The 13,791-nt window shown below is 38.1% G+C and overlaps 1 protein-coding gene across 1 annotated transcript; it reads left to right on the top strand.

The window, feature by feature from the left end:
* Nucleotides 1-1,014: 1,014 nt before the first annotated feature.
* On the top strand, nt 1,015-1,572 carry LOC145692322 (protein CFDP2-like). The gene has a single exon (XM_081767621.1). The coding sequence runs from the start codon at nt 1,015-1,017 to the stop codon at nt 1,570-1,572; it is 558 nt and encodes a 185-aa protein (XP_081623747.1).
* Nucleotides 1,573-13,791: the final 12,219 nt, after the last annotated feature.

The raw sequence follows: 13,791 nt of genomic DNA, 5'->3' as shown, positions 1-13,791 counted from the left end.
AAATGGTTCACTCTTTCCCACTGATGATGAAACTGACACCTTCGAAGTCATTTTATATATTTAGAAAAAAAAAAAAACTGAAATTGCCCCTTCTCTCGTTAAAAGCGGAATTTTTGAAAACGCCGTGGCATATTCCAACTTGTTTTGACTAAGGAGTTTAAATACCAAGTTTCAGACCCCTAACATGACTAATCTTAGGACATTTTATAACAAATGCAGCCTCATCGGTTTCCTTCCCGTCTATAGCAATATAAAAAAAAAATGGTTAATCAATTTATATTAAAAGTATGCATCTAACCTAAAGAGATCTCGAGATGTGGCAATCTTCTTACAACAGTTATAACTCCAATCCTTTTTTTTTTCGTCCCTTCTGGGGAAAATGTCAAAAGGAAAAAACCGCTTTACATTAAAAGCCTAAATATCAATGTCCCTAAAGTTAAAGGATTTCGAGATATGTCATCTTACTGCACCAACTGTAATTCCCATCTTTTCTTTTCTTACCTTCGAGAGAAAATATCAAAAAATTATGAAACACGTGCCTAATTATTATTATTATTTTAAATGGAAATACATATGCCAAATTCTGTCTCTACCCTTCAGAAATTCGGAGATGGGATAAGGAGTCAGCCTCTTTCTAGTTCCAAAGGCCTTTCGGAGGGCGGATGAGCGGGTACAGGTCAGGGCACCTTCTTATCCTTAGGAGGGGAAACTGTCCTAAAAGGCGGATAAACTCTAGATAGTCAAAGGCATGGAGATGTGGAAAGGAAATGGGAATATTACATTATCTTTTTCCCAGGAGGGACGAAGGAGGAGAATAAATAAATGGTTCTTCCTGAAATAAAAAAATCCAGAGGTAAAATAGTCCCACGTTTGGATCTCCGGGTGGGGACTACTCCGGGAAGATTCATCCAAGGACAAAATAACTTTCATTTCAGCATGGGTACCTGGATCGTACGAACTCTACGAGAGTGCGGGTAAACTTGAGAATTTAAAAATGGAATGGACAAATGTAAAATGGACATAGTGGGCTTGAGTAAAGTGAGATTACCAGGAAAAAGTGGGACAATACCGAGAAATTACAGAATATTCTATTCGGATGGAGTTAAGGCCAAGAATGGTGTCGCAATAGCAATGAAGAAGGAAGTAGCAAGAAGTGTAACGAAAGTGGAATGCTGCAATGACCGATTGATGTTTGTGAAACTAAGTGCAAAACCAGTGGATACTGTGATAATACAAGCGTATATACCAACAACGGACCATGATGACAATGAAGTAGAAGTAATGTATGATGACATTAGTAACATTTTGTATCAGGAAGGAAGGGGTAAGGCCAACGCCATAGTAATGAAAGACTTCAACAGTGTAGTAGAAGGAGGAGCTGCGAATATGACAGTGCGACCATTTGGACTAGGTAGAAGAAAAGAACGGGGTCAAATGTTTATCGATTTCTGCAGGCAACACGATCTGGTGGTGATGAACACGTGTTTTAAGAAAAGAAAAACCAAGCTGTACACGTGGAAAAGTCCGCTACCAAACGGATTACATTCTCGTGAAGCAATGTTTGAGAAATAGTGTACTAGACGTGAAGACACTACCAGGAGCAGACATTGATGCGGATCACAATCTCCTACTGGCGGAAGTTCAAACCTGGTTAAAGTCGATCAAGAAAAATGGGAGGAGAAATCGAAAATGGAACTTAGAGCGACTAAGAAATATCGAAAGAAAGAAGAGATTGAAGAAAAATTCTGTGCAATGGGCGATATGATCGGCAATGTAGAAAATAGTTGGGGAAAAGTTACACAGATTCTACTAGACACACTCCACAATAACACTGACAGGATGAAAAGAGCACTGAGGAAACCACGGATAACTGAAGCGATACTTAAGAAGATGGAGAAACGCAAAAGGGCAAAGAACACAATCTTCATTGAATACCGAAGGCTGAATAATGAATTGAGAAGAGAGAGAAAACCAAAGAAAAGTACATGGGACAGATATGTGAAGAAATAATGGAACTTCAACGGTGCGGCATGATCTCACGTATCAGAAAGCACACGAATTAGGAGGGAAACCTAACGGAAGTATACGAATGTTTGGAATCGAACATCAACAAGGTCATGTGGTCACTGACTATCAAGGAATCCTTAGAATTTGGGAGGACTACATAAAAGATCTGTATGATCAGAAGAATCGTCCCAAAGATATTGCGATCGAAGAAGAGGAAGAGGTGGATGATGAAGAAAAAGGACGGAGTATATTGAAAAGTGAAGTAATACAAACAATCAAAGACATGCGAAGGAGAAAGGTCACTGTAGACGACGACATACCAGTAGATTTACTCAAGGGATTAGGAGACAATGCAATGAAAGTAATGACTTCACTAATTAACAATATCTACGTGAGTGGAGAATGGCCAAAGGATTTTCTTGATGTTACAGTGATTGCATTGCCTAAGAAAACGCAAGCAAAGAAGTGCAGCGATCACAGAACCATCAGCCTTACTTTTCACACTGGAAAGATTATTGCACGCATACTGAACAAGGGACTGGAAAGTAAGATAGAAGAGATGTTAGAAGAAGATCAGTTTGGATTCCGGAAAGGAAAATGCACCAGAGTTGCTATTGGATTGATGAGAATTATATCAGAACGAGTTCTTGATGTGAAGGAAGAGCTATGTTTGTGCTTCATCGAACTGGCAAAAAGCTTTAGACCGGGTCAATTGGACGAAACTCTTGAAAATACTTAAAGAAATCGGAGTCAAGTGAAGAGACCGACGACTCATTCGAAACTTGTACATAGGACGAGTAAAGTTGCGCTTCAATGAAGGAGAAACCAGTAGTGTGGAGATCGGAAGAGGAGTCACACAAGGGTGTGTAGTATGTCGCCACAATTATTCAATAATTACAGTGAATGTTTAATGAAGGAAGCATTGATGGGAATCGGAGATTTCAAGAGTGGAGGGCAGATCATTAACAAGATCAGGTATGCAGATGATGCAGTTATTAAAGCTAGAACCGAAGGAGGACTACAGGAGATGATTGACAAAATACTTGACATCGGAAAACTACATGGAATGGAAATCAACATCGAAGTCGAAAGTCGTAAGAATATCCCGAAGAAACGCGGCCTTACGGGTCAAAGTAGAAGAAAGATAACTTGAAGAGGTCGAAAATTTCAAGTATCTGTGAAGTACTTTGACAAGAGACGCCTACTGCACCAAAGAGATCAGGTCAAGAATTGCCACAGCAAAAGAAGCATTCAACAAGAAAAGATCACTCTTAACTAGCAAGCTTAATATTGGACTTAGGAAGAAGTTGGTTAAATGCCATATCTGGAGCATTGGACTGTATGGTTCAGACTTGGACATTACGAAAGTTACAGAAGAAATATTTAGAGCTTCGAAATGTGGTGCTGGAGGAAGATGGAGAAGAGAAAATGGACAGAGAGAGAAACAAACGAAGATATTTTAAAACGGATAGGAGAGAAGAGGACACTTCTAGCCAGCATCCTTCTTAGGAAGACCAGCTGGATTGGACACATCTTGCGAAGAAATTGTGTTCTTCATAACGCCATAGAAGGAAAGATGGAATGAAATTGAAGAATACAAACAAGAACACAACTGATCGATGATTTGAGAAACAGAAGAAAATATTGGGAGTTAAAAGAAAAAGTTGAGGATCGAAAAACGTGGGAGAAACATTTCCAGGCCTAAATTTAAAATTGAAAAAAAAAAAAAAACAACTTTAGTCCCAAGACCTGCCGAAAGACAGAATAAATAATAATAATAATAATAATAATAATAATAATAATAATAATAATAATAATAATAATAATAATAATAATAATAATAATAATAATAATAATAATGGATATGTTACAATAATGATTGATACCTCTATCCCCCTCGTCGAATATACAAAAACTCTTTCCTTAGTGGTACACTCATGTCCAAAATTATTGTCGCACATCTATAACTGTCTTCTTGTAAGCGAATCTGCTTGGCCTACAACCTCACATTTTTTATCTATCGGCATTTGCACCAAAAGTGAATTTCGTGAACCCCCTCTTCATATTTGCTGAATCTGACCATCCGGGGGCTTCCCCCCACACACTGTCTTTGCTCGGCCTATGGCCTCGGACTTCTTGAACCCACAATTCTATCGTTTCTTTTCCTATTTCAACTATCTAAAAGATAATATTTTGTATCCCGAAAAACGCTCATTGAAATAGCATGGGAATTTCTTCATCCTCCTTTAGACCCCTAAAATATTAAAAATATTCACTTTTAGCAATTTTCCTGTCGGTTAGTCCTGGAAGGCTACAATCATGCCAAATTTCATCATTCTAATCCTGCCGGAATTGTCTAAACATTTTGGGGTGTAGAAGATATCTCATATAAATAACATGGGAAAGATTTTCCAGTTCCCCATAAAACCACTCTACGTTTTTTTTTTTTTTTTTTAATTTCTAATAGTTCACTTACCTAACGCTAACGAAAACGTACAAGCATAACGACTTTCAAGTTTTTATTCCAATTCTAAGTACCTAAAACATGAGATTATAAGTCCCCCCCCCCCAAAAAAAGGCCCATTTAAATAACATTGGGAAATTCTTCATCCCCTCGTTAGACCCGCTAAAAATTAAAAATATTCACTTTTGGCAATTTTCCTGTGGGTTTGTTCCGAAAAGCTACAATCATGCATAATTTAATTATTGTAGCCCTACAGAAAGTGCTCGATAATACTGCCCAACAAATAAAATACTTTTTCTATACCTCCGCGATCAAAATATGTGATTCTTAAGGAAACGGTCACACTGATTTCGAAAATCACCATAAGAATGTCCTGTCACGTCTGGTTTAAAAGATACGAACCGATTTATTATTCAAATTATATACAGAATAACCTCGATTATCCGACATAGTTTTCGGGATATTTCTCAGCTCCTATTCAACCAGTTTACAGCAAATTTGAAGGGTAAGCTTCTAGGGCTATCTACTTATTTCCTCCAAAATTTGAAACAGATCGGTTGAATAGGGGCTGAGATATAACCCGGAAACTGCGTCGGATAACCGTGGTCTTACTGTATTATACGTACATTAAGACGTTTCGATACAAATTGTTACATGATTACTCCTATAAGGTTTTAACACATTTATAAAATCATGAAACTCTCTTTTTATATCAGCTTACTAATGTAAATTGATATGCATTAAATCATACGTAACAATGACGTAGAGAACTGAAAAACTTTTAGGTTCACGAAGATAAGATGTTTATAAAAGACTTTGGGAATATATATTCAAACTTTTGATGATTTCATTATTAAGTGTCCCCTTTTGTCAGACTATATCTACACTACTGATACGTTATATTGTAACGAAATATGCTTCTTACTTTCCACACAACCGCTTGCGTTTGTGTCTTTTAAGTCAATAGCATGGAACATCGGAACTGATGGCAAATTATTAACCATTACCAAGCAATATAGCTTTCAAACTAAATTTTGAGGAACTGATAAAAAAAAAAAAAATGCCATTCATCTGCAGTGTATAAAACACCTATTTTGTTTATCAAACCAGTAACCTCTGTACGGAAACACACATTCTCCTCCATAGCAAAATACTATGCAAAGGGCTGATGTCTGTGTCGAAACTCAGAAATTTTTGTACCAGGCAGGGGCGGCGATTCGGGGGGGCAAGAGGGGGAAGTTGCCCCCCCCCACTTGTTTGAAGTAACCCCGTAATGTATATAGTTTCATTTGGAAATGAAAAGTTTTTGTATGTATTACTGATCCGTAGAAAAAATGGTGCCATATAATATTTGTCGTTGCGTGAGTACGTATTGGTTATTTGTCTTACCGTTGAATTAAGAAAGCTACAGGAATTTTGTTTTAATTGAAGTTAAAAACAATTAATATTGCAATTGCGTATTTCTTTAAATGTCGTAGGATACAGATATGCTTGTAGTATTTACTGTGTTTCATTATCTAACCCGGGATGTACTTGAACCTGAACCTACAAAGTGGGGATGATATAGGCCTATATATTTTCTAAAAGCTGGGGTTAAGGTAAAATCAAAACCGGTTACCAAAATTGGGGAGGTCTCATGCCTTCCGCTTGGGGCAGCACTTTACTCATTTTTAATAAAATCTTTAAGCAAGTCCATAAAGTCCGCTGCGACCCCGAAAAATCTGAAACGGTGAGACAGATATGAAAACAGAGAAACGTGTCTTTCATCATTTTAAAAGTACAACGTATCAAAGTAAAATAAATTGTCCCCTGCAGGGTTCCAGACGGGGTCCAACTCAAATTTTTTAAATGGAAAGGGGGTCAACTTGAATATGGTATGAAAGTTGGTGTTGAATGGAAGAACGTAAATGAAGTCTCGACTCTCTACGATAACCCTGTGCAAAATAGCTATGGGTCAAAATGTCAACAAAAGCGTTTTTGAAAAGTCTATGACCACTTCTATTAATCTGAAATGGCGATACAAGTGTAGAAAAAACCTAGAATGTATCAATACGCTTGTGTTGACATTTTGACCCATTTTGCACAGGCTTATCATCAAGAGTCGAGACTTGTTCCATCTTCTTTCACTTAACATCAGCTTTCATACGATGCTCAACTTGAACCCCTTTCCCATTTCAACATTTTGAGTTGGACCCCATTTAGGACTTGCGGGGGACCCTGGGACGATTTATTTTACTTTGATACGTTGTACTTTTAAAATGATGAAATATACTTTTATATATATATATATATATATATATATATATATATATATATATATATATATATATATATATATATATATATCACCGTTTCAGATTTTTCGGGGTTGCAACGGACTTTATGGACACGCTTAAAGATTTTAATAATGAATAAAGTGCTGCTCTCAAGCGGAATGCATGAGACCTCCTCAATTTTGGTAACCGGTTCCCAAATATATACATCACCCCCACTTTGTTGGTTCAGGTTCAAGTACATCCCTAGTAAGAGTAATAACATACATTTAATGACATGTGTGGAATTAAAAATATAAACTGTTCATTAATTCCCAGTTTCAATATAACTTCTACAAAACAAGCCTCATTATTCATTACTATGATTGCTGTTATCCCTTCTATTTATTTGTTTTGCAAATTTGTTCTGGATCACACAATATTCCAGACAGAATTCTAAGGTGTTCTTGAGCAAGCAATAAAATCTCTTCTTACACTTTCTTATTTATGAGTTACTACTTGCGTTGCTTTTGCCAAGTTACTTAATAAAACATGAAATACGATATTTGGTATTTTAACTAAAAAAGACAGTATCCTATTAGTTATACATCCTTTCGTGAAACAAAGTGTTAAAAACAACCAGGAAAACTAACACTGATATACAAATATTCAGGTCGTGCCTTGCCCCCCCCCCCACTTTTAACGTCCAATCGCCACCACTGGTACCAGGAGCAAGTCATTTCCATTGCTGTAGTCTAGAACCTGGAAGTTCGAATGCTTCTTTCGAAGAAGTTCGAATAAATTTAAGTCCCGTGCTAAATTGTTTGTCTTCCTGCTCTATTAAATGTGTATCATTGTCAGAGTGTATTGGTATATAGTGCGGATCTTTTGACGTAGAAGCCACTGGCTCTGGTGAAACGTCACGATTCATTCCAGTCATCTCCTTCCACTGTCCATGTGTCAGAGGATAAAGATATTAGTAAATCGTCACTCTGAGGCACAGATCGTATGGCCGAAGGAATATCAGGATATTGGATGACGCGTTTACTTTTTCTAGACATGCTCGAGATCTTAGTCATGCAGAAGTAACAGTCATTAAGGAGGTTTGTTGGTATCCTCTACATCATCAGAACAGCAAACGGCAAAGCTTTTAGTTTCCCATGTAACCACAAATTAAGATTTGTTGTGCCAATTATGCAGCACTGATGAGGAGCCCATGGCTTGTCCTGGTCACGAATTCGACAACCGAAGTACAAAGAATAAGCAAGTTTTACTATGTTATATATATTTTCTTCCTTTGTGGTTTGGGTGTAAATCTACCACACACACAACAAAAATTACCCGGATGATTAGTACACGTTCGGCGTGAACCAATTCGTTTCACTTTGTACCAATAACTCACTTGATACACAACACAACATTCGATTTCTAAAACAATATGCTTCAAACACACATATTGTTCAAACAATATGCTTCAAACACATACGTGAAGAGATCTTGTCAACAACACATTGCCACGCGTTAAAGAGATCTTGTCAACAACTCTGAATTCTGACACCTCACACAGGGATTTATTTTTCTTTCAAGGGAAGGAGAACGCGAAAAGACGATGCGGCATAGGTTTTCTTACTTGAAATCCTCGGTGGGCTATAAGAACGAAAATACGAGTATAGTGATATGAGGCGCGAGTGACCAAATAAATGAAGTTTTTATAACTTGGAGGGCTTACAATTAGTGTTGCCAATTTAGGGATTTTGTCGTTAAATATAGCGATTTGATTGTATATTTTAGAGACAAGATTTGTTTTGTTTACCAGGGTTAAACTAGGGATTTAACGACTTTTGAAATGTCGTACAACAAATAAACTAGCATTATTTCCATTACGATTAGGGTTTCCAGCGATTTTTCGCAGTACGTTTGGTAACATTATTGTTAACGTTGTTTGCAACACTGCTTATGACTAAGTATTTTAAACTTCCACTGTTCTTCGATTCTTGGCAGTTAACTGGGCTAACTTTACGTTCTTCATTCAATAAATTACATGTATGAGCGAAATATATCTCAAGCAATATCTCACAACTGTGACGTAATGTGCAAAAATTATAATCATTTTCGTTTTCTACGCACCAAAATCATTCAGAATAACCTATTATTTTCCCGGAGGTAAAAATCATGTTGGGCAATGTCAGCTCATGTAGTTTTATATATATGGTAGGATTGTGAAACATGCAAAATTCAATACAGCAGGTATGACTTCTTCAGTGAATATTTTATCCGCCCTCTTTACGTTGGATAGTTTCCGAACTATTGGCGTCCGAAAGTCATTTTTCCACGCTTTCGGCACCTTGTAGATCCGAAACTATGTCCGATAGCCGAAAGTTCAAGATAACTTTTTTTCTTGTCTCAGTGGCAGGACACCCGATATATATATTAACGATAGACATGGCCAGAATACAGAAACAAAATAGTTTGGGTCTCCGATAATTTGCAACAGTGTTACAACCTCTTTAAAAAATCACCGCAGATAGTTACTTTTGCAGCAAAGTGAGGAATTGGCGTTTTGAAGGTATTCCATTTTTGTTGTTTATTTTATACTATGTTTTCAACTCTTTCAAACCATACCAAATAGAGGCATTAGAGGTGTAATATAAACTGTAACATAATTGTTGAACTTGGAAGAAACTTTGTTGTGCACATATTTCGGATATTTCCTGCACCTAAATGAAAACACGTATAAGATTTGTTTTAAGTTGGGAATAAATACTATGGAAATATGATATTACAGTAAAAATATTATTTCCTACCTATCAGTACACCACAAGTGAGAATTTAGCATGAAAAAAGTGAAAATTTGAAAATTGGCCTATTTTCAAAAATTAATATCTCAAAAATCCCATCTTGAATTTTCATAAAAGTTATACAAAGCATGCACACAACATTGTTCTCTAATCCTGTAAAGATAGACTTTTTTTTTTTTTTTTTTTTTTTTTTGCGAAGAGAAAGAGGAATTACGTTGCACCTTACACAAGCTGTAAAATAATAGTAAAGTAGTGAACATAATGTTGGATCGGCAACATGCTTTTGATTTAAATTCCACATTCAAGGTGTCATATCATCATAGTAACAATGTAAGTAAATACGTATATTGAACAAGAACAGGTTCAGTAATGACAAACACTTTTATTTATATAAGCACCCACCAGTGTTACAGCTGTGCAAAAGCGTCTTCTGAAAGCTTTAGTTGGGTTGCTGGAAACTTGTGGAGGCGAGCAGAGCGTCTATTGGGAATAAATATGCTAATCCATCATGAGTAGTACACTTCTTACGGGAATTGTAGAGACATTTTATGCTGAAGGCCATTTGAAACCAGTCGCAGGACCGTGGACTCATGAAAAAGATCGTAACATCTTCCAGTTAGAGTGATACGTCCGTTATTTGTCCCACCCACCACTGATTGTCTAATACACACAATACAAAATCACGCACACACAATACAAACGTGAGGGTAAAGTTCCTGCCTGTCTATATTCAGTGTTCAATTCAACTTGGAAATCACCAAACCTTTAGTACTATACTACTATTTCCAATACAGTACAGTCCCTTTCCGAGACCGCCAGTTAATGTCGCCTGCCGAATAATAGGGCCACAATCCACAGTTCGATCATCTTGAGTCTGTCTTGTCTTGTGGATCCGAAATACCGGGTCAGAGCTCTTACCTTTAGTCTTGTGTGGGATCTTTGGCGGTGAGAGTCTGCAACTGTCACAGATTCTGGTCCTCTGAGCCGTGTTGGACTAGGGAAGCTGTAGCATGTTAAGGATCTTCGGTATGACGGAGATTGTGTTTCTAGGGCTGTGACTGCAAGGTTGTCATGTTCTCTGATGCAGGCCCCAGAATATTGCGAAGTGCGAGCGAAATGTTGATGTTCTTGTTGAGCTGGTCTATCCGGGTGTCCTGCGAATGCCAGTTATCGCTCTTGTGGCTCGTTTTGAATTATCTCTAGTGCACGTATACATTTTCCTTGCTCGTGAGACAGCTGATTGCTGAGGAAGACTGGCAATAGTGCTCGGAACCGGCGGCTTCCTTTGAAGGTGACTTCTGATATATGTTGTTCGAAGGAGAGTCTTCTGTCTAGTAGTACCCCCAGGTATCTGGTGCTTTCTTGATGTTCTAAGGATGCTCCAAGGAGCGTAACGTCGTACGCCTGGTCTTGCGAGTGTTGACTTTCATTTTCATTGTTATGTCCATGACTAAGAGAACAATTTGTCTCTAGAGCTACTTCTGCATACCCGTGATTTTGATTACTGACAAATACGCAGGATCGTCATACAAACGTAGCTGTTATCGTTGTGTTGGTCACTGCTAGATCTACTGTATGTTATACAGCAGTGGTGAGATGCATGAGCCTTGGTATTCCTGTGTGTATTGGCCTAATGTCTGTGCTTGCTTCTGCGTGTGACACTGAACCTTCTGTTGACGAGGTGACTCTGTACTACCTGGACCAGGTAGCGTGAGAAGCCAGCCATGATCATCTTATATAGTAATTCTCATCCCACAACCGATCAAAGGCTTTCTCAACGTCAAGGAAGAGCCCTAGCGTGTAGCCTCCGTTTCTGAATTGACAGGTTGTCATTTCTCCAGCACGAACAACTTCTTTAAACCAAAAAATATTGTTCAGAAAATTTCGACAACAGCACTAGCATAGTCTTATAGAATTGAGTGTACTGTATCAAACTTTCCGTTTTCTTCTTCAATATTTGCACCTTGAATAACATGCGACACACATACTATGCAGTGAATATAAAGGTAACATAGTGTGTGTCCTGGGACCTTCAGGGTTCTTGGAAACAATACTGACAACTTCCTGGATGAATTAAAACTGCAACTTTCGGTTCACATAATATGCACGCTCCCACACGCAAGTATTTTGAACATCTGCTAATATGGGGCTTATGTTACTATCCGTGGGTTCCTCGGGTAAAGTTTTGAGAAGAGTGTAAAAATCATTGTCTATCAAACTCCAAAAATAGTTTCCAAAACAAAGCCATGAATTTAACTCTGAGACGTATTGCTCAGATGTAGATCATATATGTGGCTGACAACAAAATTCATTAAGTCACCTGTTAGTGTATACATTAGTAGTCAGTCTATCTTACTAAAGTAACAACTAGTCTTCCTTATATTTTTTCTCTATATCATATTGTCTTTAAGTACCAGAAATAAACACTTACCTTCGGTCTTTCTAAGTTCAAATATACTATGTCTACTGTTAATAAAATTGCTGATGCCGTCCAACACAAACACCAAACCAATTTAATAAAAATCGATTTACTTACGCTACAAAATGAAAGCTTTCTACGTCATGTACTCACCTGAAAAATAAAATAACGAAACATGTATGAACATATTATAAAAAGAAATTATTAAGACAGAAATCTTATACGATGAAGTAATCAAATTTTTCAATAATAAGAAGAATAATCACATAGTAAAATTCACACTCTAATGTCAGTTGGTTTAAAAACCACAAGTCTTATCTTTACCTGTACATTTAATAGGAAGTGCAAAATTTCAGAATCTGAAGTTCAAAAACTCGCAATGTTCTCGAGATGTCATTCGCAAGTACTGGGAACCGCCGGATAACCTTGCACAATAACTGGGAATTTATAATTTGATTTATTTCTATACTGTCATACTTCTGTTGATAACTGCACGGTAGCGTTTGACAAGTTGATCCCACCCCTGAGGAAGTGAAGAGTGAGCAAGGGGTACAAGCTACTGGCAGAAATAAACCGTGGAATTATTAATAAAGCCACTTGTAATGACCACTTTAGCGAACTTCGTAGCGAACTTTGCATTTTATCATGAGAGGGGTGTGAAGTATGCAGGGTTTATGGAGGAAGCGCCAGGTAATAAGACTGAGAACCGCTCGTTTGAACAGTGAAATACACCATACAGACGCTGACATGTTTCTAAGTGAACAAGCGGTTGCTTACTTAAAGATATTTCACCCCGTCATGCTCGACGTATTGGCTACTGCTATGGACCATTGCAATAACATAACAGTTTCCACTCCAGCAGTACCAGTGGTCAGGAAATAAATTAATTGATCCGGTTTGTGCAACTTCTTAAAATTTTTCAAAGTACTCTCCTTGGCTATCGAAACACCACTGCCAGCGCGATTTTCACGCAACGTACGCCTCCTGAAAGGCAACTACCGACAACCCCGTCAGAGCACCAGTCGTTGCTGCTTGGATGCCCAAAACGTCGTCAATTCAACTTTCTTTTAAGCTTGGGAAACAGAGAAAGCCCACTGGGATCATGTTGGTACTGTATGGTGGCAGCAGTAACGTGACCACGCCGATTCTAGCCACTAATGCGGTAAGACATGGCGCGTTAACGTGATGAAGCTTCCAGCATTTGTCAATGTCCGATCGAACCCGACTGACCCTGTGCCGCAGGAGTTTGAAGACTTCCACGTAGTAAGTTGCGTTGAAAGCCTTCTACTGAGATAGAAATTCTTTGTACCACTTCTTTCTTATCAAAGAAGATAATGAGCATTGTCTTGATCCCGGACTTGGACATCCCTTCCCCGGCCCTGTGGGGGCGGGGACTCTGGTGTCCCACTCCGAACTTGGGTGCTTGCTTTCAGGGTCGAACTGGAATACCCATGTTTAATTGCCTGTTATTAGGTTGTCTAAAACCTCCGGTTCACTTTCCACTTGCTCAAACATTTGACCAGAAATATCAAGTCGTTTTTGTTCTATTCTCAGTCATTAAGCATTTTTGGCATCAACTTCGCACTAAACTTACACATATTCAAATTTTCATTAAAAATTTCGTGCACTACTTCGTAGATTCAGTCCTTCGACTATCATCCATACACTCAAACGACGGTCTTGGTTTAAGAGTTCCTTCACTTTGACAAAATTTTCGTCCACATTAATCGTCGAAGGGCGTTCAGAGCGTTCGTCGCCCTCCACGCTTTCCCGTCCGTTCTTGAAATTTCCATGCCAATGGAAAATTTGGGCTCTTAACAGGGCTTCGTCCTGGCAGGCTTCCTTAATCAT

The sequence above is a fragment of the Thermobia domestica genome, chromosome 8, assembly GCF_964235325.1.
Source record: "Thermobia domestica chromosome 8, izTheDome1.hap1.1, whole genome shotgun sequence".
In the NCBI taxonomy this organism is placed as follows: Eukaryota; Metazoa; Arthropoda; class Insecta; order Zygentoma; family Lepismatidae; genus Thermobia; species Thermobia domestica.
This window is presented reverse-complemented; position numbering and strand designations above follow the sequence as displayed.